Here is a 26,078-nt window from a genome sequence, read left to right on the forward strand (position 1 = left end):
CCCCCAGAGAAGCTGGATTTCTCCAGCAAAGGGCCGGGGGTGTAATTCATAATTCACAGGAGATGCACCCTGGAACTCTGTAACCCATGTAAATTTCATGCACAGCTTCCAAAAGGTTAAGGGTGGTGCCCAGCGGCGGAGGGCAAGCAGAAAGCAAATGACAGCCGGCCCCACATCCCTTCAGAGCCGGGCTCTGGGCCAAGGTACCCCGGACCCCCCAAACCTGCTGTTTAACACATAAACAAGGTCGACCCGGCTCTAGTCCCTGCAGTGAAGGGCTCTGGTATAGGTGTGGGGGGGCAGGGAGTGGTCCCACATAAAATTCTCACCCAGATCACTGATAAGATGGACAGGGGGTGGGGTAGGGGTCAGGGGATGGTGTTTAAATCCCCCTCCCCAAGAGAACACCATAGAATGATCTCAATGATCTCTCTCTCTCTCTCTCTCTTTCTCTCTCTCTCTCTCTCTCTCTCTCTCTCAGAATATAAAGGAATAAAGAAAGAGGAGGGAGGCTGGAGTGGAGCGGGAAGGGTGTTTGCCTTGCGTGCAGCTGACAGGGGTTCGATCCCTGGCATCCCAGAGGGTCTCCTGAGCCCTTCCAGGAGTGATCCCTGAGTGCAGAGCCAGGAGTGACCCCTGAGCATTGCAGGGTGCAGCCCCCCAAGCAAAAACAAACAAAAGAAAAAACAAACATAGTAGGAGAATGACAAATGCCCGATAGAAAATTGGTCTTGGACTTCAGTAGGAAGCTTGCCACTGGGGAGTGCGGGTGTGGGGTTGTGGATAGGACAGGGAAGGGGACATTTATGACAGTGGAGAAGGGAAAGGGTCACTTGGGAAGAGGGGTGCTTACAGCGTGATGCACGAAATCCTATCAGTAACAGTAAAGCACGGGGCCTAAAAAAAAAGACAAAAAATAGGGGTTGGGGGCTAGAGAAGTTCTACAGCAGGGAGGGCATTTGCCTTACATGTGGCTGACTGGGGTTTGATCCCCGGCATCCTGTAGGGTCCCCCCGAGCACCGCTGAAGGGATTCCTGAATGCAGAGTCAAGAGTCATCCCTGAGCATTGCCAGGTGTGGTTCAAAAAAGTAATTATTAAAAAAAAAAATTCAAGTACCTGCCATAGAGGCAGGCTAAGGGGATGGGGGGCAGGGGGACAGCATGGGAGGGAAACTCGGGAGAGGACATTGGTGCAGGGAAGTGGACACTAGGGAAGGGGTTGATGCTGGAACACTGTATGTCTGAAACCCAATCATTAAAAACTTTAATAGTGTATTGGAGCTGGAGCGATAGCACAGCGGGGAGGGCATTTGCCTTGCACACGGCCGACCTGGGTTCGATTCCCAACATCCCATAGGGTCCCCCGAGCACCGCCAGGAGTAATTCCTGAGTGCAGAGCCAGGAGTCAGCCCTGAGCATCGCCAGGTGTGGCCCAAAAAGCAAAAACAAAATAAAAAAATAAAAACTTTAATAGTGTCTAAATTTTTATAAATTGTGTGTGTGTGTGTTTTTTTTAATTAAAAGTATGGGGCTAGAGGGGCTGGAGCAATAGCACAGCGGGTAGGGCATTTGCCTTGCACATGGCTGACCCGGGTTCGATTTCCAGCATCCCATATGGTCCCCTAAGCACCGCCAGGGGTAATTCCTGAGTGCATGAGTCAGGAGTAACCCCTGTGCATCGCCGGGTGTGACCCAAAAAGCAAAAAAAAAAAAAAAAGAAGAAGAAAAGTATGGGGCTGGAGCAATAGTACAGTGGAGAGGCCATTTACCCTGCATAGAGCTGACCCGAGTTCAATCCCCAGCATCCCATAGCTCACCCATCCCTGAGCATTGCCAGGAGTGACCCCTGAGTGCAGAGTCAGGAGAAAGTTCTGAGCCCCGCCAAGTGTGGGCCCGCCCCCAAATTAAATAATCCCCCAGTTTTCTTTCTCCCTCCCCCTCTTGCCCTCCCCCTCCCCCTCGCCCTCCCCCTCCCTCTCCCCAAAACACTGCTGAGGTTCCAGGGACAGCTGCTGGGGTGCAAGGAGGAGGAATAGGGACCCCATCTTTGCCCCGCCCCGGAGTTCCGAAGTTCCTACTCAGGGATCAGAAGACCAGAGCAGTTTTGATGTCAGGCCACGTTTGAGGCTCTGTCGAGACCTCCACTGGGGGTGGGGGAGGGGGGCACATCCTGGTTGGGGGTCTGGGGGTGTGAACAGGCACAGGCTGGTGGGGGAGGGCCGTCCATTGGGGGCTGGGGAAACCAGAGACTGAGCACAGGATGTGGGACAGGTGCTCAGGTCCCCAAGTTATCATCAAGCCTCTCGTCTCCAAGAAGAGAATTTCAGGAGGGGCTGAACCACTTATACAGCGGGGAGGGCGCTTGCCTTGCACACACGGCTGACCCGGGTTCGATTCCCGGCATCCCATCGGGTCCCCTGAGCCCCGCCAGGAGGGATCCCTGAGTGCAGAGCCAGGAGTCAGCCCTGAGCACTGCCGGGTGTGGCCCCAAAACTAAACAAAACAAAAAGTGGAGAGAGTCGCAGAGGCTGTTCCCTTGGAGACGGGCTTTATTGTGGTGACACTCTGCCAGTCCCCCCCTGTGACTCGTCCGTGCTCAGGCCTCTCCCGCCTCCCCCTCCCTCGTGGCCTTCCCACCCTTCTGTCCACACAGGGGGGCCCATCCCCCACCCCAGAACTCGGCATGGGTACGCCTCTCCCCAATCTCTCCTCCTCCCTAGAAGTGGGGTGCTCCAACTTCTGTCCAGAGCAGTGGGGACCCCCTTACCAGCCCGACACCAGCCCTGGGGTTCATGCCAAGGCTAAGCTCCCCAGGAGAGAATTCAAAGGCGCCCCGTGGACCCTAGTCAAGACCCTCAAATAGGAAACGGAGACTATCAGAAGACTTCGGGGTCTTAAGACGGGGAGTCAAGAGTCGGTGAGGGCGGGGGGGGGAGGGTCTCGGCATCACTGAGGGTGGGGCCACCCGCCCCCGCCACAGCCCGGGCATGGGACTCTGAAAGACGCAAATGCAGATGGAGGGCGGAGATGAAATCAGAAACGGGAGTCCGGAACAAGAGTTTCCTTCCTGCGACCGGGGCACACGCGGGTCAGAGAACCAGGTTCTGTGTCTGCCCCCCCACCCTGGCATCCAACTCCAACCCACCCCTTCAAGATACGGCCGGGCTCTGATATTCCAGGTGTCACAGGAGGGCCCGGAGAGGGGAGTGAGCTCCCCGTCCCGGGAGGCATTCAAGGATCGTGGTGGGGAGATGACCTGGCAGGAACACAACAGAGGGGGCGGGAGCCCAGCGCAGAGCAGGGGCAGTCTCTTGGGTTCTCCCTCCCTGCCCCCCACCCTGTCCCGGGGAGCTTGACACAGGGTGGGGACGGGGGGCACCCCCTCCCCTGACAAAGCAGGGCGGCGTGGCGGGCATCAGAGCGTGAACAAGCCGTCCTCGTCTTCCCGTCCGTGCTGCAGGCCGTCGAGGCCCCGCTTGCTCTCCTCCAGCCTGGAAAGAGAAGCGCTGAGGTAGTGCTCGGAGGGTGTGCCGGCCCCAGGGCCTCTTGGGCGCAGAGGGGAAACTGAGGCAGGGCGGGCCGAGAAGGCATGTCTGAGTTTCTTCAAACAGGGAGCCCCTTCACAGCCTTTGACCCGAGGACAGGCAGTGCCGCGGCTGAGGGGGCTGGTGCAGAAGTTGAGTGAGCACCAGGCCCATGGTTTAGCCCAAAGCCGAGAGGGTTTGCTGGGACAAGGAGTCGGGGCTGGCCCGGGGTCCCCGGCATCCCGTAGGGTCCCCCGAGCACCTGAGTGCAGAGCCAGGAGTGACCCCTGAGCATGGCCAGAAGTGGCCCCCAGACAAAAGCAAAGCCAGTCCTGCCCTTTCGTTTCTTTTTTTTTTTTTTGCTTTTTTTTTGGGGGGGGGGGTCACACCCGGCAATGCACAGGGGTCACTCCTGGCTCTGCACTCAGGAATCACCCCTGGTGGTGCTCAGGGGACCATATGGGATGCTGGGATTCGAACCCGGGTCGGCCGCGTGCAAGGCAAACGTCCTACCCGCTGTGCTATCACTCCAGCCCCGCCCTTTCGTCTCTTTCCCCCTGAGCTAGAGACCCAAGCCCCTCTGTAAGGAGCGTCCCCATCCCCAGAGGGGGTCACACCATGGCGGGCGAGGGAGTATGTGTGTCGGGGGGAGGGCGGCTGGACCCCTTATCTGGGCAGCTGCTCTCTCCTCTCTCCTCCTGTTAAAGTGGCAAGTCCAGGGGCCGGAGAGATAGCACAGTGGGGAGGGTGTTTGCCTGGCACATGGCCGACCTGGGTTCGATCCCCGGCATCCCATAGGGTCCCCTGAGCACCAGTAATTTTTTTTTTATGCTTTTTGGGTCACACTTGGCGATGCACAGGGGTTCCTCCTGGCTCTGCACTCAGGAATGACTCCTGGCGGTGCTCAGGGAGCCCTATGGGATGCTGGGAATCGAACTTGGGTCAGCCGTGTGCAAGGCAAACGCCCTCCCAGCTGTGCTATTGCTCCAGCCCCAGCCCCAGCACCAGTAATTCTTGACTGCAGAGCCAGGACAAACCCCTGAGCATCGCTGGGTGTGACCCAAAAAGCCAAATCACTGTCACTGTCATCCCATTGTTCATCGATTTGCTCAAGCGGGCACCAGTAACATCTCCATTGTGAGACCTGTTGTTACTGTTTTTGGCATATCGAATACGCCACGGGGAGCTTGCCAGGCTCTGCCGTGCGGGAGGGATACTCTCGAGAGCTTGCCGGGCTCTCCAAGAGGGATGGAGGAATCGAACCCGGGTCAGCCACATGCAAGGCAAATGCCCTACCCACTGGCTATCGCTCCAGCACAATAATAATAATAATAATAATAACTAAAACTAAAGTGTCCCTCCCTGCTGCCCGAGTGTGCCCAGCCTGGTCTGCACATGGGCACGAGGTTCTCTGAGCCAGACCTCCCCGGCTGACCCCCCCCTTCTCCGCCCGGAAGCGGGGGAGCCCCCAGCCCCCCCCCGTCCCCATCCCCCAGTCACCTGCTGTGTTTCTGGATGCAGATGGTCTTTGTGATTTTCCCTGCAGAGACAAAGAGGGGCGCTGAGCAGAGGTGGGGGGTGCCGGGGTGGAGGGTGTCCAGGTGGCGTGCGGGGAGATGGGATGGGGGGAGTGGGGGGGTCCTGGTGGGAGGCTTTCCCTCGGACTCTGGGAATGTCTCTGCTCTGCAGTGACATAGCTGGGGGCTGTGGCAGGCGGGGGTAGGCGGGCAGTCAGGGGGGCTGGTTCCGGCTGGGCCACGGGCCCACCCAGAGTTCTAAAACCCGATGCGATTTCCATGCACTTCCTGGGGGTCGTGTCCCCAAACTTTTCCTGAGCCGCTGAGGGGGAGCTGACAGTGGGGGGTGGGTGCCACTTGGGTGGGGAGCCGGGACGGGTCTCGGGGCGAGGCACCGGGGCCTCCCCTGCCTGGCTGTGGTTTCTGAGAAAGGCCTCGAAGGGGCTTCCCCACCTGGCTGCAGCCGTGTGGCTCCTTGGGGACACACACTCCGATCTCCTTCCTGGGCCTGGCTAGGGGATGGAACCGAGCCCCTCCCCCTCCAAAAAAAAAAAAAACGGGAGCTGAGGTACAGCAGGGCGGACACTTGCCCTCCATGCAGCCCCCCGGCATCCCACAGGGGCCCCCCGAGTCCTGCCAGGGGTGGGTGAGCCCCGAGTACAGAGCCAGCAGGAAGGCCAGAGCGTGCAGCAGGGTGGCCCAAAACAAAACAAAACAAACAATCAAACAAACAAATGCAGCGGAGAATATGCAAGTTCTGGGGATGCAGGGATAGCAGCCTCTGGTAGAGCCTTTGCCTTGCACGCAGCCGACCGGGGTTCGATTTCCAGCATCCCATAGGGTCCCCCGAGCTCCGCCAGGAGTAATTCCTGAGTGCAGAGCCAGGAGTAACCCCTGTGCATCACCGGGTGTGACCCCCCCCCAAAAAAAAAGAATATGCAAGTTCTTCTGCTCAGGGCAGGGCCCGAGTCTGCAGGCCTTGGGGCTGAGATTATTCAGGGGAGGGCTGAGGTGGGGTTTCTCCCCGGGGTCCCCTTGATGGGGAAGGGGGTTGGCCAGGCCCTTTGCTGGTGGAGGCAGCTCTAAGGTACACACACACCCAGAGCAGCACCGGAGGGCAGGCTCAGAGCAAGACCCCTGCCCTCTCCCCCCCCCGCCCCCCAGGGACCCCCTTTCTTTGTTTTTCTCCCCCCCACCACCCACCAAACATCTGCTGTATGGGCGCCAGAATCTCAGGATCTCACAGAGGGTCCGGAGCCAGAGCACAGCGGGGGGGTGGGGGGGGTGGGGCGTTTGCCTTGCACCGGGCCGCCCCGGGTTCCATTCCCGGCATCCCATATGGTCTCCCCCCCACCGGCTCCCAGCACCGCCAGGAGTAATCCCCGAGCACAGAGCCAGGAGTCACCTCTCCGGGTGTGACCCCAAAACAAAACAATCTTTTGTAGAGATGGGGCTGGGCCCCCCCCCTGGACTGGCCGAGCCCCCTACATGGGCCTGGGGTCGTGAGGGCACAGTGAGAACAGGCTGGAAGCAGCGCCCATACCCTCAGTGGGGGAGGGGGTGTCTCTGTAGCAGGGCCCCCCCGCCCCCCCAGGTCCCAGCCTCCTTACCTCGAAGGAAAACGCCAAGCAAGACCAGGAAGAGCAGCAGGCCCAGAGAGGGGACGATGACCATGAGCAGGTCCCGGTGGTCTGCCATTTGGATCTGGTGACAAGGGGTGGGGGGAGAGGGGCCCCTCAGTGCCCGGCCCCGCACCCCGGCAGCCTCCCGCTACCCCCCCCCCCCATCTTGCCTATCCCGTGTGCCTCCGAACCAAAACATGGCCCGCCTTACAGAATTTGCTGATTTATTTTTGGATGGGGGGTACCCCCAGCAGTGAGTGCTCAGGGCTGACTCCTGACTTTGTGCTCAGGAATGACTCCTGTCGGAGCTGGGGGGACCCCCCTGGGGTTCCACGGTCCGAACCTGGGTCAGCCCCATGCAAGGCAAATACCCTCCCCTCTGGACTATTGCTGGGGTCCAGATTTGTTATTTGGGGGTGGGGGGGTTCACTCCTGGTGGTGCTCAGGGCTGACTCCTGGCTCTGTGCTCAGGGATCACCCCTGGTGGGGCTCAAGAGATCCTCTGGGGTGCCGGGTATTGAACCCAGGTGAGCTGTCTGCCCGGTGAGCACAGTACCCACTGTCCTATCTCTCCAGACTCTTGATTATTTTTTTTTTTGAGGGGAGGGAGGGCAGCCTTGGTGGTGCTCAGGGCTTCCTCCTGGCCCTGTGCTCAGGGATCACTCCTGGCAGGGCTCTGGGGACCCGAAGAAATGCCAGGGACCAACCCAGCTTGGCCCCGTGCAAGGCAAACGCCCTCCCCGAGGTGCTCTCACTCCGGCCCTCTCACAGACCAGAATTTAAACAGAGATCTAAAAGCCTGCAGCAGGGGCCAGAGCGATAGCACAGTGGGTAAGGCGTTTGCCTTGCACTCGGCCGACCCGGATTCGATCCCCGGCATCCCATAGGGTCCCCCGAGCACCGCCAGGAGAAATTCCTGAGTGCAAAGCCAGGAGTAACCCCTGAGCATCGCTGGGTGTGACCCAAAAAAGAAAAATAAATAAATAAATAAATAAAAGCCTGCAGCAGAGGCTAGAGCCATAGCACAGCGGGGAGGGCGCTTGCCTTGCACGCGGCCGACCCGGGTTCGATTCCCAGCACCCCATAGGGTCCCCCGAGCACCGCCAGGAGTAATTCCTGAGTGCAGAGCCAGAAGGAACCCCCGTGCATCGCCGGGTGTGACCCAAAAACAAACAAACAAATAAATAAATAAGAGCCTGCAGCACCACCGCCTCACTGACCCAATTTAGAAACCCCGAGTTTTCCAACATCCGAGCTCTGGGGTTTGGGCTGGAGGTGAGTATCCGTCCTCTGCCCTGACACCACTCATGTCCGGGCCTGGGCCGCCCCCCCCCCCCGGGGCCCCACTTCCTTTCGAAAAGAAATGAGAGGAAGGAGAAGATGGAACCGAATCCCCGGAATCCCATGTGCCATCTCTTCAGGGGCACTGAGGGGCTTCCGGTGCTGCCCGCTGACATCAGCGTGTGACCCCGCAGGGGACGGGGAAGGAACCGGGAGGTCCGGGCCCCCTGGGAAGCTGCCCAGCCACGAGATTTGCAGAAGTGGAAGGCCACGAAATCACTTCCCTCACTAAAGACTTTGGGCCCTGGGCGAAACACACTTCTTTGGAACAAGTTTGGCTGTGCTGACGTTTTATTTATTTATTTTTTAAATTTTTTGGTTTGGGGGCCACACCTGGCTGTGCTTGGGGATGACTCCTGACTCAGTGCTCAGGGATCACTCCTGGTGGGATGGGCGGGGGGAGCCTATGGGGGGGGGCTGGGGCTCCAACCAAGGCTGGCTGTGTGCACGGCAAGCACCTTAACCTCTGCCACTTCCCTTTTTTTTTGGGGGGGGGTTGGTTTTGTTTGGGGAAGGACCATATCCGGTGATGCTCAGGGCTGACGCCTGGCTCTGTGCTCAGGGATTACTCCTGACGGGGCTCAGGGGACCCTGTGGGGTGCCAGGGATCGAACCCGGGTCGGCTGTGTGCAAGGCCGGCGCCCTCCCTGCTGTGCTGCGGCTCCAGGCAGCCTCTAACTGTGCTCCAGCCTCGGCTGTTCTGTGTAAGCGGGTTTCCACGGCTTGTTCCACCAGGGCGTGGGGAATGCGACTGCACAGAGCAGACTTAGTTCCCGGGGGAGGTAGGGAGGCACAGCTCCAGGTGCAAGTCAGCTATTTCAGCTTCCAAACCCCCGGAGACTGGGGGGCAGGAGCGATAGTCCAGCGAGGAGAAGCACTTGCCTTGTGCACTGCAGACCCGGGTTCGATCCCCAGCATCCCCATAGGGTGCCCCGAGCACCGCCAGGAGAGATCTCTGAGTGCAGAGCCAAGAGGAAGCCCTGAGCATCGCCGGGTGCGGCCCCCAAACAGAACCACCACAAAAGATCATGAGGGACAGTCCCTGGTCTAAAGAGGGAGTGGGCGGTGGGTGCGGAAGGAGGCGGGGCTGGAGGCTTGCCTTTGGCGTAATCGCTGCTGCTGGGTCCCCTCGCTGGGGAGACCAGAGCGGGGCCCCTCGGAAACCCAGAGTCCAGGGGCTGGAGCGATAGTACTGCGAGTAGGGGGTTTGCCTTGCACGCGGCCAACCCGGGTTCAATTCCCAGCGTCCCATAGGGTTCCCCGAGCACCGCCAGGACTGATTCCTGAGTGCAGAGCCAGGAGTAACCCCTGTGCATTGCCGGGTGCCGGGTGTGACCCAAAAAGCAAAGGAATAAATCACTGTCATCCCGTTGCTCATCGATTTGTTCGAGCGGGCATCAGTAACGTCTCTCCTGGAGAGACTTACTGTTACTGTTTTTGGCATATCCAATACGCACGGGTAGCTTGCCAGGCTCTGCCGCGCGAGCTCGATACTCTCGGTAGCTTGCCGGGCTCTCCGAGAGGGGCGGAGAAATCAAACTCGGGTGGGCCTCGTGAAAGGCAAAAGCCCAACCGCTGTGCTATCGCTCCAGCTCAAATAAATAAATAAATAAATAAATAAATAAATAAATAAATAAATAAATAAATAAATGGAATGAAACCCAGAGTCCAGGCTGGGGGCTTGTGGGCTCTGCCACAGCCCCCCCCACCCCCCACCCCAGTAGCGGAGATGCTACTTCCTGCTCCTGCATGGGGCCAGACCGGATCTTCCTGGGGGCAGAGCGGCTTTCCAGAGCAGCTGCCTCTATGGCAGGCAGAGCTGGCTGCCCGCTGCCCTTGCCTGGACACACAGTGGCCGCAGGAGACAGAACTGTGCGCCCCTCCCCCACTCCCCATCCTCCCCCCTCTGCAAAACCTCCCCTGGGGTGTCCTGGGGCCCAAAGAGCCTTACCTGCTCCACTCCCTCTGGGCCCTCGGAGCTCTCTGAGACTGACAAGGGAAAGGAAAGTGTTGATTACTTGCCCCCTCGGAGATAAGGGACCGAAAAGAGGGAATTTCAGAGGCTCTGGTTTGTTTATTTAGGGGCCACGCCCAGCAGTGGCCAGAAAGCGGCCTCTGAGGTGTCCAGGACTCCTGTTGACCATGCCCTGAGCTCAGGCATCACTGCTGACCCTCAGGGGACCCTGTGGGGTGCCCGGGATCAAACCTGGGTCGGCTGCGTGCAAGGCCAGCGCCCTCCCCGCGGGACTGTCGCCCCCGCCATGTCCACGTGCTTCCTTTTGGACTGTGTGATTGGCAAGTGAGACGCTGGGGACTGCGTCTGGAGCTGGGGACAGGGTAAGGCACAACCCAGAGGGGCCCCAGGCCCTCCTGAGGGGGAGACAAATCCGGGTGGGAGAAGGAGAGGAGCACCAGGAAGGGGGTTCTGCAGAGTTGTCAGTGAGAGAAGGTGACGGGAGCCACACAGAGCAGACGGCCTGGGGGAGCTGGTACAGCTCAGGGTGTGTGTGTGTGTGTGTGTGTGTGTGTGTGTGTGTGGTGGTACAGCTCAGGCTGTGTGTGTGTGTGTGTGTGTGTGTGTGTGTGTGCGAAGTGGTATAGCTCAGGGTACGTGTGTGTATGGGGGGGGGTATTTTTTATGGATGCCCGGTCTCAGGCTGAGCCAAATGGGTACAGCTCAGGGCGTGTATGTGTGTGTGTGTGTGTGTGTGTGTGTGTGTATACAGCTCAGAGTGTGTGTGTATGTGTGTGTATAGCTCAGGGTGAGTATATGTGTACAGCTCAGGGTATGTGTGTGTGTGTGTGTGTGTGTGTGTGTGTACAGCTCAGAGTGTGTGTGTACAGCTGGGGGAGTTGTGTACAGCTCAGGGTGTGTGTGTGTACAGCTCAGGGTATGTGTGTGTGTGTGTGTACAGCTCAGGGTGTGTGTGTACAGCTGGGGGAGTTATGTACAGCTTAGGGTGTATGTGTACAGCTGGGGGAGTTGTGTACAGCTCAGGGTGTGTGTGTGTACAGCTCAGGGTGTGTGTGTGTACAGCTCAGGGTATGTGTGTGTACAGCTCAGGGTGTGTGTGTACAGCTGGGGGAGTTGTGTACAGCTCAGGGTGTGTGTGTGTACAGTTCAGGGTATGTGTGTGTGTACAGCTCAGGGTGTGTGTGTACAGCTGGGGGAGTTGTACACAGCTCAGGGTGTGTTTGTGTACAGCTGGGGGAGTTGTGTACAGCTCAGGGTATGGGTGTGTACAGCTCAGGATATGTGTGTGTACAGCTCAGGGTGTGTGTATGTGTGTACAGCTCAGGGTGTGTGTATGTGTGTACAGTTCAGAGTATGTGTGTACAGCTCAGGGTATGTGTGTACAGCTCAGGGTATGTGTGTATAAAGCTCAGGATATGTGTGTACAGCTCAGGGTGTGTGTGTACAGCTCAGGGTGTGTGTGTACAGCTCAGGGTGTGTGTGTATTTTTTATAGACACCAGGCCTCAGGCTGAGCCAAATCGCCCTTCTGGGTTGTTACTAGCCGCTTGTGTTTGTGGTACTGTGTGCGAGTGACCTCAGGACATTGCACCCCCCCCCCAGACTCTCATCTGGGAGCGGGGGGGGCCCTGGGAACAAGCAATGGAGATGGTGTGGCTGGGGGGACCTTTCACTTCCCGTTCCTCGTTGGCTATGGACATCTCGGTGTGTCTTAGGAGAAGCGAGAACGCACCCCCGAGGGACAGTCTCGACGGACCCACTTTCTCCCTGAGCCTCTTCCCAGGCTGCTGCCCTGAAGACGAGATTTTATTTTGGGGGGATCACATCTGGTGATGCACAGGGGTTCCTCCTGGCTCTGCACTCAGGAATGACTCCTGGCGGTACTCAGGGGACCCTATGGGATGCTGGGACTCGAGATCGCGTGCCAGGCAAACGCCCTCTCCACTGTGCCATTGCTCTAGCCCCTGAATACGGAGCCTTTCCCGGAGGCATGAAGGCGTTTCTCGGGAGGAAAATACTGGCCAGGTGCCCCTGGGCAGCGAGAGCTCTCAAGTCAGTTCACCTCGGGCTTGGGGTCTCTCGGCAAACGGGGGTTCCCGTGGGGTCACGCTCGGCCTGGGGGTTGGGGAGGACCAGGAAGGAAGGACCCCCAAGTCTTTTGTCCGGGTGCCTGGGCTCACTCACGCCCCAGTGCTGGGGGGTCTGAGTGAGCCCTGGTCCTAATGCCCGGCACCCCGAGGAGCCCCCTTCCATGATGGACATTAGAATGTCCCTCCCGCCCTGCTAAATAATGATACTTCTGGGGGCCGGAGTAATACAGAGCGGGGAGGGCCTTGCATATGGCCGACCTGGGTTCGATTCCCAGCATTCCATAGTGTCCCTCGAGCACCGCCAGGAGTGATTCCTGAGTGCATGAGCCAGGAGTAACCCCTGTGCATCGCCGGGTGTGACCCCTCCCCAAAAAAAAAAGCCAAAAAATGATTCTTCCCCCTCCATGGGAACTTTCCAAGTCTGGGCTCAGGACGCTCAGGGTAATGGGGTGAAGGGTCTCGCCTCCCAGAATCTCAGCTCCGGGGCTGAATGCGGGTGCAGTGCGCCAGGGACTCCTGCTTGGGAGAGGAGGGTGTGACGGGGGGGCGGGGATCCCTGAGATTTTGTCTCCAGTGAGGTCGAGGTGTGTGGGGAGCAGATGCAGCAGGCCAAGCTGGTCCCCGCTCTCCCGAGGGGCTGTAAGTAGGACACATGTCCTGGGTCCCCCTCATTCAACGAACATTGGAGGGGCTGGAGCAATAGTCCAGTGTGTGTGTGTTGGGGGCTTGCCTTGCACGCAGCTGACCCGGGTTCCATCCCCGGCATCTCATAAGAAGCCCCTGAGGGGCTGGAGCGATAGCACAGCGGGTAGGGCGTTTGCCTTGCACGTGGGCGACCCGGGTTCTAATCCCAGCATCCCATAGGGTCCCCTGAGCACCACCAGGGGTAATTCCTGAGTGCAGAGCCAGGAGTAACCCCTGTGCATCGCCAGGTGTGACCCAAAAACAAAACAAAAAAAAGAAGCCCCTGAGCACTGCCAGGAGTCAGCCCTGAGCACTGCTGGGTGTGGCCCCCAGAACAAATAAACAAAACCCAAAGAGCCAAAGTGAACTGGGGTGAACTCAGCGGAAAGCCGCTCACACAGCCTGGCAGAGCTCCACACAGCAGACAGGGTGCAGGGGTGCGGGGGTGGGGGGTGCGGGGGTGGGGCTCCAGAGCGGGGCCAGGTCAGCCGAATCACGTGGACCTTCTCCTGGCTTTCCTGGGAGGAAGCAAAGGCACCAAACCCCAAGACCAGCTGGCAGATGACAGAGACCCCCCCCACCCCCAACACAGCCCCACGTCCTGCCCTTCCCCCGCCCTTGCCTTACCTCCTGCCCCATGGGACACGTGACCCATGTCCCGCGTGGCTGTCCCCGGTCCGGACGGGGGAACCCAAGTCTGGGGCTCTGGGGACGGGCGGGGAAGAGAAGAACAGAGAGTCCAACTCTGTGGCCTGGCGCGTGGCCATGAGCCCCCGAAATCACTGTCCCCCACTTCCCACTCTGGCCTAATGGACACTGGGGCTCCGAGCCACGCTGTCCAGACCCCACGGATGGTGACTTTACTGGCCCCCCAGGCTTCAGGAGGAAATGAAAGCCAGAGAGGGGTGGTAACTTCCCCGGGGTCACGCAGCAGGTCAGCTCAGGAGGGCGGATGCCCCGGCAGTGTGAGCTGGGAGCACAGAATGGCTGTGACCTGTGGGGGCCGGTGACCCCACTACTGACCTTCCTTCCCCGGGGGCCTGTCTACAAAAGCGATGGTCCCAACCCACAGCTACTGCCGGAGAGCATGGCCTTGCACACTCGCTCACACAGCACGGGGTCACTGAGGCCTTTGCACACTCACCCACACAGCAGGCAGAAGCCTTTGCACACTCGCTGCTGGCACTGAGGCCTTTGCACACTTGCTCACACAGTGCGAGCTCACTGAGGCCTTTGCACACTCACAGCAGGCAGGGGCACATTTGCACACTCACTCACACAGCAGGCAGAAGTCTTTGCATACTCACAGCAGGCATAGAAGCCTTTGCACACTCATAGGCACCAAGGCCTTTGTACAATCGCCCACATAGCAGGCTCAAAGGCTTTTGTACACTCACGGCAGGTACAGAGGTCTTGGCACATTCATTGCAGGCACTGAGGCCTTTGCACACGTTGCAAGCACTGAGGCCTTTGCACACTCACTGTAGGCCCTGAGGCACTTGCACACTCATTGCAGGCACTGAGGCCTTTGCACACTCACTGCAGGTACTGAGGTCTTTGCACACTCATTGCAGGCACTGAGGCCTTTGCACACTAACTGTAGGCACTGGGGCACTCGCACACTCATTGCAGGCACTGAGGCCTTTGCACACTCACTGCAGGCACCAAGGTCTTTGCACACTCGTTGCAGGCACTGAGGCCTTTGCACACTCACTGTAGGCACTGAGGTCTTTGCACACTTGTTGCAGGCACTGAGGCCTTTGCACACTCACTGCAGGCACTGAGGTCTTTGCACACTCGTTGCAGGCACTGAGGCCTTTGCACACTCACTGCAGGCACTAAGGCTTTGGACACTCGCCCACATGGCAGGCACTCACGGAGGCCTCTGCATGTCCCCGGAGACACGGCTCCATGTGACCGCGTGGTATTTGGGGCTCCAGGCCCTGGGCCTTGGGAGCGGGGTGGCTGCTAGCTAGCAGGACGGCACGGAGTCAGCTGCCTTGGGGAGCTGGGAGCAGCCCTGGGGGTGTCACGGGGGCATCTGCAGCATAGAGCCAGGGGGCAGTCAGGGACAGCCGAATCACAGAAAGGCCACTGCAGAGGGCCACAGGCGCCTGTCCACTCTGCTCCCCTCTGGTCTGACACACAGGAACCCCCCTGCCCGCCGGGTTCCCAGGGTCCCATCTGTCCTCTGACCAGGACCCTGCGCCCTGCCCCCGTCCCGCACCCACCCCTGGAGGGGAGAGAGGCAGAGGCCGTACCCGGGGCTCCGGAAGTGGCAGCTGAGGGGCTCCACGGGCGCCCGGGGGTTGGGGCCATCTCTGGAAGAGAAGAGCAGGGGTGTGAGATGGCCGTGAGGCCGGGAGGGGGCCTGGGGCAGCAGCTGCTCCCACACTTCCCTCTCCGGCCGGCCGCAGGAGCTGCCCCGTACATCCCCCCGCCCTCGACCATGACCGCACGGCCCCTATCGCTGACTGCGGCACATCTGCGATCATGCCAGCGGTTCGAGGTGAGACTAGGGGAGGCGTGGCATTGCCGGGGCTCCAACGCCAAGCGACTCGCTGGGGTTCTAGCACTCAGCTTCATCCCCAGCCCCCACATGTTATTTACTTCTTCTTCTTATATTCCCGCTGCTCATCGGTTTGTTTGAGCAGGCACCAGTAACGTCTCTCATTGAGAGACTTATTGTTGTTGTTGTTGTTGTTATTATTATTATTATTATTATTAGGCTGGAGCGATAGCACAGCGGTTGGGCATTCGCCTTTCACGCAGCCGACCCAAGTTCGATCCCTCCGCCCCTCTCGGAGAGTCCGGCAAGCTACCAAGAGTATCGAGTCCCGAGGCAGAGCCTGGCAAGCTCCCCGTGCGTATTGGATATGCCAAAAATAGTAGCAATAAGTCTCTCAATGAGAGACGTTACTGGTGCCCGCTCGAACATATCGATTATTATTATTATTTTGCTTGTGGGGCCATACCCGGCAGTGCTCAGTCCTGGCCCCCTGCGAAGCTTGGGAAACTCTCAGGGGGCAGGGGACGGAACCGGGCCAGCCACATGCAAGGCAATTAATCGCCCTCCCCGTGCTATCTGGAGCTCCCTGGCCCCAACTGCTGCTTTTGAAGACGGCTATTTGCAAGGGCAAAGGATCACAGAAATGCAACCCCGGCGGCTCAGCTGTCGGCTGGCCCGTGGCTTGGTCCCTGCAGAGTGTGTGTGTTTGGGGGCTGGAGCGATAGCACAGCGGGGAGGGCGTTTGCCTTGCACACAGCCGACCCAGGTTTGATTCCCAGCATCCCATAGGGTCCCCCAAGCAACAGCAGGAGTCATTCCTGAGTGCAGATCGCCAGGTGTGACTCAAAAAGAAAAAAAAAAGTGTGTGTGCGTTTATGGGATGCACAGGGGTGCAGTGGGCAGCCCCTCTGAGGGTCTTTTCTTCTTGTGGCCCCTCAGAGACAGAGCTGGCACAGGGGCTGGGGAAGGGGAGCAGAGGGACGAGCAACCCAGCAGGACAGGAGGTGAGACCAGGGACTAAAGAGAAAAAAGGGGGGACAAGGCAGCTTCTGGGACCCCGCGGGGCCTTGCTTCAATCCCCTCTGCTATCTGAGCCGGTGCCAGCAGGCGGGTGGGAACTGGGGGTGACCGGGAGTGACCTTCCCTGCTGGGTCAATGGCCACACCAGGGCGGCTGGAGAACCCCCAAGGGCTGAGTGTGCAGAAGCGAAAGACACAGCCACGTGGCCACACGCCGATGCGGGGCGCAAGGCAAGTGGGGGGGCACGAAACCCAGCCCACGGCAGCCCGAGGCTGTTCCCACAGAACTGTTCCCCAGGGGCAGGAAGAGTGGACTCGAGGAGGGAGGCCACCTGCCTCTGAAGAGGTAAACACCCGTACCCTGGAAGTACACGGGGCCTCGTGAACCCACCGTCGCTCCGTTTTCAAAAGGCCGCATTCACTGATGCACCAAAGGCACTCGCCAGCACAAGCCAAGAGGTGGTGGAACAAGGGCAAGCAAGTGGGGGCCAGAGCCATAGCACAGCGGGGAGGGCGTCGGCCCTGCATGCGGCCAACCTGGGTTCGATCCCTGACATCCCATAGGGTCCCCCAAGCCCCGCCAGGAGTGATTCCTGAGCGCAGAGTCAGGAGGTAAGTCCTGAGCATCACTGGAGATGGCCCCAAATAAAAAAAAAGGAGGGACGGAAAGAAAGAAAGAAAGAAAGAAAGAAAGAAAGAAAGAAAGAAAGAAAGAAAGAAAGAAAGAAAGAAAGAAAGAAAGAAAGAAAGAAAGAAAGAAAGAAAGAAAGAAAGAAAGAAAGAAAGAAAGAAAGAGAAAGAGAGAAAGAGAGAAAGAAAGAGAGAGGCCAGAGACAGGTACATAGCTATGTCTGAGTCCCAGGTGTCCCTGAGGAAGGGGACTGAGCCATAGCACAGCAGGGAGGAAGCTTGCTTTGAAACATGCCGACCTGGGTTCAATCCCCTTTGTCCCATAGGGTTGCCTGAGCACCGCCAGCAGTGATCCTTGAGTGCAGGGCCAGGAGTCAGCCCTGAGCATTGCCGGGTGTGACCCCCCCCAAGAAAGAAAAAAAAAAAGGAAAAAGGAAGAGGAAGGGAAGGAAGGAGGAAAGAAAGGAGGAAAGGGTAAGGGAAAGAAAGAAAGAGAGAAAGAGAGAAAGAAAGAGAGAGAGAAAGAGAGAAAGGGAAAAAGAAAGGGAGAGAGAAAGGGAGAAAGAGAGAGAAAGAAAGAAGGAAAGAAAGAAAAAAAGAAAGGAAGGAAGGAAGGAAGGAAAGAAAGAAAGAAAGAAAGAAAGAAAGAAAGAAAGAAAGAAAGAAAGAAAGAAAGAAAGAAAGAAAGAAAGAAAGAAAGAAAGAAAAGAAAAAGAGAGCGCGCGCGCGAGAGAGAGGAGAGAGAAGCAGGTGATGAACCCACGCATGCCCCTGCCCATTCCTGGTGGACTGTGGGCTCCCCAAGTCTCATGGAGACCCTCCCCCATGCAGCTCTCCCACCCAGGATGTGCCTGTATGTGGAGACAGAGCGTGGGAGGGGAGACCCGAGTTCCAGGAGGGGGTGGGATGGACCCTAACCCATCCCTCTGAGAAGAAGTCAGGGCCCAGAGCACACGGGCTGCGAGAGAAGAAGCCCACCTTGGACGGGGGGCGGGGGGGATGTGCTCTCCTGTCTGGGGTACCCAGGACCCTCGCCCCACCAGACTAAAGCCAACACAGGAGGCCCCAGACGAACCCGCGTCGGTGTACGTGGTACCTTCCGTGGCTGGCTCCGTGGCCAGCTCTGTAGCGAGAGTCGTGGGCGTGGCCGGCTTCGTGGCGAGGGTCGTGGACGTGGTCGGCTCCGTGGCGAGGGTCGGGGGCGTGGCCGGCGGGGAGCTCTCTGCGCTCAGGGGACAGGTGGTTGCCTCGGTGGGGACCCACGTGCTGGCCCGCGGCGGGGCTGCGGTGGTGAGGTGGGGGGTGGGCACCCGGGTGGTGGGAAGCAGAGCCGTGCTGGAGGTCGTGGTGGTCTTCGGCCGGCGGGTCGTGCGTGGCGGGGGGTCTGGAACCGGCAGGCAGGGGAGACACTTGGTCACCGAGTGCAATGTGTTGTGGGGGCGGGGGCGTGCAGGAAGCACCCCCCGCCCCCAAGGGACATCTCTTCCCTTTCTGCTGCCTATCATTGATTTGGGGCCACACTCAGCTGCACTTGGAGCTTCCTCCTGACTCGGGGCTCACTCCTGGCGGTGCTCGGGGCACCCTAGGGGGCGCCGGGGATTGAACCCAGGTCGGCAGCGTTTCAAAGCAAGCGTCCTCCCCGCTGTGCTGTGGCTCGGCCCCCTCCCTCAGGGACATCAGGACTCTGACATCTCTCTCTCCGTCCACTGCCCTGGCCTCAGCCGCGACGGCAGCCCTGGAGGGCGCGTCCAACCCCTCCAGACTGGCCCGGGGCCACTGGGACCTTAATGGGCCGAGCCCGTGTTTTGCCTGCTGGAGCGCCAGCTCCTATTTCTGTGTGTTTGGCTTTGGGGGGGGTCTCACCCAGCGGTGCTCAGGACTTCCTCCTGGCTCTGCACTCAGGGGACATTCCTGGCGGGCTCCAGGGAATTGAACCCGGGTCGGTCGCGTGCAAGGCAAGCGCCCTCCCCACTGTGCTACGGCTCCAGCCACAGTCCGATCCCCGGCGTCCCATAGGGTCCCGTGAGCACCGCCAAGAGGTTTGGACCCAGTCGCTGGCATGTCACAGTCCCTTGAGCATCACAAGAAATGACCATGAGCACAGAGCCAGGAGAAAGCTCTGAGCACTGCTGGTGTGGCCCCCAAAAAAACCCAAAAAACATACCCAAAACCATATAACTTTTTTTTTAGTGAATCATTGTGAGGTACAGTTACAGACTCACAAACTTTCGTGCTTACATTTCAGTTATATAATGATCAAATGGGCTGGAGTGATAGCACAGCGGTTGGGCGTTCGCCTTTCACACAGCCGACCCGTGTTCAATTCCTCTGCCCCTCTCGGAGACCCCGGCAAGCTACTGAGAGTATGGAGCCCGCGCAGCAGAGCCTGGCAAGCTACCCGTGTGTACTGGATATGCCAAAAACAGTAACAATAAGTCTCTCAATGAGAGACATTAATGGTGCCCGCTCGAACAAATTGATGAGCAACGTGATGATAGTGACAGTGACAGTGACAATGATAGAGTACCCATCCCTCCACCAGTGTCCATTCTCCACCACCAATGATCCAGAATCCCTCCCACCACCCCTCAACCCCCGTCCCATTATTCCCCCACACTCCCCCCCACCATCTCTGTGGCAGGGTATTCCCTTTTACTCTCTCTCTCTCTCTCTCTCTCTCTCTCTCTCTCTCTCTCTCTCTCTCTCTCCTTTTGGGTATTGTGGTTTGCAATACAGGTAGTAAGTGGCCATCATGTTCGGTCCAGAGTCTACTTTCAACACGAATCTCCCACATGTTTGGTCCAGAGTCTACTTTCAACACGAATCTCCCATCCCGAGTGGGTAAGCACCCTTACTTGATGTTCCCTTCTCTATCTGAGCTGCATTTTCCCCCAGCATGTGAGGCCGGCTTCCAAGCCATGGAGAAAACCTCCTGGTCCTTATCTCTACTATCCTTAACCATCTTATAGCCTGGTTCTCCCTCTGGGAGAATTTCCTGCCCACATGGGAGAGCCTTGCAAACTCCCCATGGTGTATTCATATGCCAAAACCAGTAACAATGCTGGGTCTCATTCCCCTGACCCTGAAAGAGCCTCTAGTGCGGCATCATTGGGAAGGACGAGTAAGGAGAGGATTCTAAAATCTCAGGGCTAGGACGAATGGAGACGTTACTGAGACCGCTCAAGAAATTCAACGACCAACGGGATGATGATGATGATGATGATGATGATGATGATGATGATGATGATGATCCTTAATCATATAAATATTTATGCCAACAAGCGGCCCTTTGAGTCCAGTGGTCATCAGCCCCTGTGATCCAACAGACACCCCCGCTCTGAAACGTGCCATGTCACCACGCCCACTGCAGGGTCAGACGCAGGTCGAGTGCTGAGGGAACGTAGCACAGACCCCAGAAAGTACTGAGGTCAGCCAACCTTCTAGAAAAGGATGATTGTGAGGGGCGGCAAGACCCGTTTCCACAATCACGGACGTCTCTGCCAACATGGAACCATCGATGTGGTTGGCAGGGAAACAGGGAAACCCCAACCGGAGCGATAGTCGAGCAAGGAGGGGGTACATGCAGCCGACTCGGGTTCCATTCTGATCACCACTAAAAAGAACTCCTGAGCCAGGAGGAAGCCCAGGTGTGGCCCCAAATTAAAACCCAAAGCAAAAGAACAGGATTTTTTTTTTTTTGCTTTTTTGCTTTTTGGGTCACACCCAGTGATACACAGGGGTTACTCCTGGCTTTGCACTCAGGAACTACTCCTGGGACCATCTGGGATGCTGGGAATCAAACGCGGGTCAGCTGCATGCAAAGCAAACACCCTACCCACTGTGCTACCGCTCCAGCCCCGAATGTTGTTCTTTTTTTTTTTTTTTACTTTTCTTTTGGAGGGGGGTCACACCCAGCACTGCTCAGGGGTTACTCCTGGCTCTGCACTCAGTATTTACTCCTGGCATTGCTCGGAGGACAATATGGGATGCTGGGAATCGAACCCGGGTCGGCCGCATGCAAGGCAAACACCCTCCCCACTGTGCTATCGCTCCAGCCCTGGATGTTGTTCTTTTGGTTCTAAAAAATAAATATTGTACGTGGAGAGCATTCAGGGCTCTTGGTCTGTCTGTCTCTCTTTTTTCTTTTTTTTTGGGGGGGGGGCACACTCAGTGATGCTCAGGGCTTCCTCCCAGCTCTGCACTCAGGGATCTCTCCTGGCAGTGCTCAGTCAGGGGACCCTATGGGATGCCGGGGATGGAACCTGGGTCAGTCTCATGCAAGGAAAACGCCCTCCCCACTAGACTATGGCTCCCAGCCTCTCTGTTGTTTTTTTTTTTCCCTTAATCCTCTCGGCGTCCCTGCCTCAGGACCCTGGTTCCCTCACCCTTCAGCTGCAGCTGGATGTTCCTCTTGATGTCGTTGAACCAGCCGGGCACCTCGATGCGGCAGCAGTACACGCTGTTGTCGCTCCTCCGGGTGTTGGAGATGGTCAGGGACACGTCGCCCCGCGAGATGGGGCCCCGGAGGCTGTAGCGGGCGGAGGCCCTGGAGAGCACGCGTGTGCCGTCCGTGTGCGCCAGCTCGTCCCTGCACTTGGACTTGGGACACTCGCCCTTGCCCCAGCACATGCTGTTGCTCCGTGGGTCCCAGGACGAGTGCTGGCAGGGCAGCCTCACGGTCCGGCCCAGGTACTCCGAGACCACGGTCACCGGGTCGGCGGGGGCTGCGGAGAGAAGAGGGGATGGGCACGTCCTGTCAGCTCCGTGGTGAGCAATGAAGGTCAGAGTCCCCGGAGGTGGTGGGGGGAGGGGCACCCCTAGTGGTGCTCAGGGGCTCCTCCTGGCTCTGTGCCCAGGAGTGCTCCCTTGGCAGTGCTCTGAGGAGCTGATACCATGCTGGGGATGAAACCAGAGTTAGGAGGGCTGGAGCAATAGCGCAGCGGGGAGGGCGTTTGCCTTGCATGCAGCTGACCTGGGTTCAATCCCCAGCATCCCGTAAGGTCTCCCAAGCATCACCAGGAGTGATTCCTGAGTGCAGAGCCAGGACTAACCTCTGAGCATCGCCAGGTGTGACCCAAAAAAGGAAAACAAAAAAAGAAACCAGAGTTAGCAGCTTTGGGGCCAAAACGATAGTCCATCGTTTGCCTGGCTAGTGGCCAATCTGGATTCCATTCCGGCATCCCATAGGGGCCCCGAGCACTGCCAGGAGTGATTCCTGAGTGTGGAGCCAGGAGTCACCCCTGAGCATCGCCGGGTGTGACCTGTCAAGAAATAAGTTTGGATTTGGGGCTGGAGCGACAGCACAGCAGGTAGGGTGTTTGCCTTGCATGCGGCCGACCCGGGTTTGATTCCCAGCATCCCATAGGGTCCCCCAGCACTTCCAGGAGTGATTCCTGAGTGCATGAGCCAGGAGTCACCCCTGAGCATCGCCGGGTGTGACCCCCAAAGTCAAAGGAAACCCAAAAGAGAGGAGCAATGTTCTGCAGAGGGAGCCCTGGCGTCCACCCGAGAACCCCCAAGGCCCCCCCCAGACACTGCTGGGCATGGCCTCCCCTCCCCCCCAAAAAAACAAAGCCCCCTATGGCCAGAGCGATCGCACAGTGGGGAGGGCGCTTGCCTTGCACGCGGCCAACCCAAGTTGACCCCCCACATCCCAGAGGGTCCCCGGAGCACCACCAGGAGTGATCCCTGAGCACAGAGCACCGCCAGGTGTGTCCCCCACCTAAAAGAAAGGGCCCCAGACTCCAACAAATTTCTCCCAGAGCCCCCCTCCCGCCCCCCAGCTCTGCCCGGTTATAACATCCATGTGGCTGTTTCTCTTCCCGCTTCCCCAACCCCTGATTTCTGGGTGTCCATGGAACTGGCTCCCCTCTCCCCCCGGCCCCATATAATTGCTTCACAACCCCCTCCCCGGGCCAATCTCCGGGGAATAAGACCCCCTCCCCAAGAAGCCGGGCTGGGGGTCCGAGGATGCCTGCATAACTGCTTTCTGAGCCCCTCTGGGCGGGGCCGGGGGCGGGAGCCAGCGGGGGGGGGGTCACCGGGACACCGGGCTGGCCGGCACTTACTCAGGTAAAAACGCCCGAGCTCCATCAGCAGCCAGAGGAGGAGGTGGTCCCGGGGCATGTTGAGGGTGCACAGGCCCCGGGGAAGTGCAGCTCCGTCTGTTCTGTCTCTGTCCGTCTGTCCGACCCAAGCCTATTTCTTATACTCGGCTGAGTGCTGATGGAGCAGGAGCCAAGAGTTTCATTTCTCGTTTTCACTCCGGGCCTCCCCTCCCCCCCACCCCGGGTCCACCTGGGGGGACCACGGCGGGCACACGGGGGGGGGGACACGGGGGCAGGCCTGGGGGAGTGGGGGCCCTCCCTGCCGGCACTCCAGCACCTGCCTGCACACACCCCTAATTTTGAGGCAGCTTGTGAGGGAAGACATTTCTCTCCCCCCACCCGGTTTGGGGTCACCCCCACTCTGCGTTTCCCCCTCACCCCGATCACAGGGAACCAACAGCCAAGAGCAAAAGGGTCAGGGACACATGTGAGCTGCCCCCACATACTCTCTCGCCAACAGCTGCTCCGGCACCGTGAGACCCAGGAAATGAACTGTGTCTCAGCAGGCAGGGGATGGCTGGAGGGGATGGGGTGCGGGGGGGATGAGCACTGTTTGGGAGCCTTCCCCAAACCCCCAAAAATATCAGAAGGAAAAGAAACAAACCGGGGGGCTGGAGCGATACGGCCAACCCGGGTTCAATTCCCAGCATCCCATAGGGTCCCCTGAGCACCGCGGAGTAATTCCTGAGTGCAGAGCCAGGAGGAACCCCTGTGCACCTGTGCATCGCCAGGTGTGACCCAAAAAGCAAAAAAAAAAAAAAAAAAAAAAAAAAAAAGAAAAGAAACAAACAGAAGTAGGGGCTGGAGAGAGAGGGCAGCGGGAAAGAGTGTTGCCGCCCGGCTTCCAGCAGGGATCCCTGAGCTTGGAGCCAGGAGCAAGCCCTGAGCACCGCGCGGGTTGTGGCCCCCAAACTAAAACTAAAAGAAATGAATAAGGGAAGGCAGAGAAAGAGACAGAGAAGAAAGAAAGAAAGAAAGAAAGAAAGAAAGAAAGAAAGAAAGAAAGAAAGAAAGAAAGAAAGAAAGAAGAAAGAAAGAAAGAAAGAAAGAAAGAAAGAAAGAAAGAAAGAAAGAAAAGAAAGAAAGAAGGAAAGAAAGAAGGAAAGAAAGAAAGAAAGGGAGGGAGGGAGGGAGGGAGGAAGGAAGGAAGGAAGGAAGGAAGGAAGGAAGGAAGGAAGGAAGGAAGGAAGGAAGGAAGGAAGGAGGGAAAGAAAGAAAGAAAGAAAGAAAGAAAGAAAGAAAGAAAGAAGAAAGAAAGAAAGAAAGAAAGAAAGAAAGAAAGAAAAAGGAAGGAAGGAAGGAAGGAAGGAAGGAAGGAAAGGAAGGAAGGAAAGAAAGGAAGAAAGAAAGAAAGAAAGAAAGAAAGAAAGAAAGAAAGAAAGAAAGAAAGAAAGAAAGAAAGAAAGAAAGAAAGAAGGAAGGAAGGAAGAAGAGGAGGAAGAAGGAAGAAGGAAGGAAGGAAGGAAGGAAGGAAGGAGGAAGAAGGAAAGAAAGAAAGAAAGAAAGAAAGAAAGAAAGAAAGAAAGAAAGAAAGAAAGAAAGAAAGAAAGAAAGAAGAAGAAAGAAGAAAGAAAGAGGAAGGAAGGAAGGAAGGAAGGAAGGAAGGAAGGAAGGAAGGAAGGAAGGAAGGAAGGAAAGGAAGGAAGGAAAGAAGAAAGAAAGAAAGAAAGAAAGAAAGAAAGAAAGAAAGAAAGAAAGAAAGAAAGAAAGAAGAAAGAAAGAAAGAAGGAAGAAGGAAGGAAGGAAGAAGGAAGGAAGGAAGGAAGGAAGGAAGGAAGGAAGGAAGGAAGGAAGAGGAAGGAGGAAGGAAGGAAGGAAGGAAGGAAGGAAGGGGAAAGAAAGAAAGAAAGAAAGAAAGAAAGAAAGAAAGAAGAAAGAAAGAAAGAAGAAAGAAAGAAAGAAAGAAAGAAAGAAAGAAAGAAAGAAGAGGAAGGAAGGAAGGAAGGAAGGAAGGAAGGAAGGAAGGAAGGAAGGAAGGAAGGAAGGAAGGAAGGAAGGAAGGAGGGAGGAAGGAAGGAGGGCCACCACGTGCAAGGCAGGCGCCCTCCCCACTGTGCGACCACCCCTGCCCCCTGCTCCAGATTCTGAAGCCCCCATTTGATTGCACCCAGCCGGACCGGCCCTGCGCCAGGGCCGCTGTCTCCAGAGAAGCTTTGCGTGCGCCTCGGCCGGTGGATCTGAATTCAGAGGCCAGAGAGCGAGCTCGAGGAGTGACAACTGGAGCTTCGGAGAAATCCGTCCCTGTAAGGGCCCTGAACGGTGACCGCCTTCTCCCCGGAAACCAGGGCGTTTGTTTCTGGATAAATGGAAGGGCCAAATAAAAACACCGACGTGACACTGGGTGGTCTCAACAACGCCCCTTCACCACCATTCCCCGGTTTCAGGAGTTTTATTCAAACCAGCCCCCCAGCTGGTTATGGCTACTGGGGGTAGGGTCCCGACAGGAGCTGGACACCAAGACGACGGCTGGATGACGCTTCACCTGGGGTCCAGAGATCTGAGAGGGAGATGGCAGAGCTGGATTCTCCCTCCACAGGGTCTGCAGTGGGGGGGTCCTGCTTCACCCCACAGCCAGACCACCCCCAAATGGCCGGATTGGTGGTCAGCAAGGCAAGCGCCTTACCACTGTCCTGAGGCTCCGGGCCCGGGGGTCTGCAGTCTGAGGGCTCTAAAGACTCCAGTTTCGTATGCCAAGAGGGCCTGTATCTGGTGGTAACGCAACTCATTGGGATTTATCCCAAAACTCTGCGTCTGGGGCAGGAGAGATAGTACCGTGGGCAGGACACGTGCCTGGCTTATACATGACCCGGGTTCAATTCCGGGCCCCATCTAGTCCCCTGAGAAGCGCCAGGAGTAATTTCTGAGCACTGTAGGTATGCCCCCACACCCCCCAAAGATACAGTGGTGATCCAGCAAGGCACGTGAGGACTTACTGATTTTAGTTAACTAACAAAAGTTTATCATAAAAGAGTTATCATAAATGACAAAATTAAGTAGAGAGATAAATGAATAAAGTAAAATAGGGCTACATGTAAACAGGCAAGAAGACCAGGTCATGGT

General features: G+C 57.6%; 1 protein-coding gene across 2 annotated transcripts; it reads right to left on the reverse strand.

Moving 5' to 3' along the window:
* Window positions 1–3,364: 3,364 nt before the first annotated feature.
* On the reverse strand, window positions 3,365–23,097 carry LOC101543394 (T cell immunoglobulin and mucin domain containing 4). 2 transcript variants are annotated; one of them, XM_055127819.1, is made up of 9 exons: window positions 22,980–23,097; window positions 21,297–21,635; window positions 18,008–18,295; window positions 15,015–15,074; window positions 13,381–13,458; window positions 9,957–9,994; window positions 6,653–6,746; window positions 5,026–5,065; window positions 3,365–3,492 (listed from the first exon to the last, which is right to left on the reverse strand). In XM_055127819.1, the coding sequence occupies exons 1-9, from the start codon at window positions 23,035–23,037 to the stop codon at window positions 3,417–3,419; spliced, it is 1,071 nt and encodes a 356-aa protein (XP_054983794.1). In that variant the 5' UTR covers window positions 23,038–23,097; the 3' UTR covers window positions 3,365–3,416. The 2 variants fall into 2 exon arrangements, with proteins under 2 accessions (XP_054983794.1, XP_054983793.1); XM_055127818.1 differs by having other exon boundaries at window positions 17,987–18,295.
* Window positions 23,098–26,078: the final 2,981 nt, after the last annotated feature.

Source organism: Sorex araneus, chromosome 2 (assembly GCF_027595985.1).
Source record: "Sorex araneus isolate mSorAra2 chromosome 2, mSorAra2.pri, whole genome shotgun sequence".
Classification (NCBI taxonomy): Eukaryota; Metazoa; Chordata; class Mammalia; order Eulipotyphla; family Soricidae; genus Sorex; species Sorex araneus.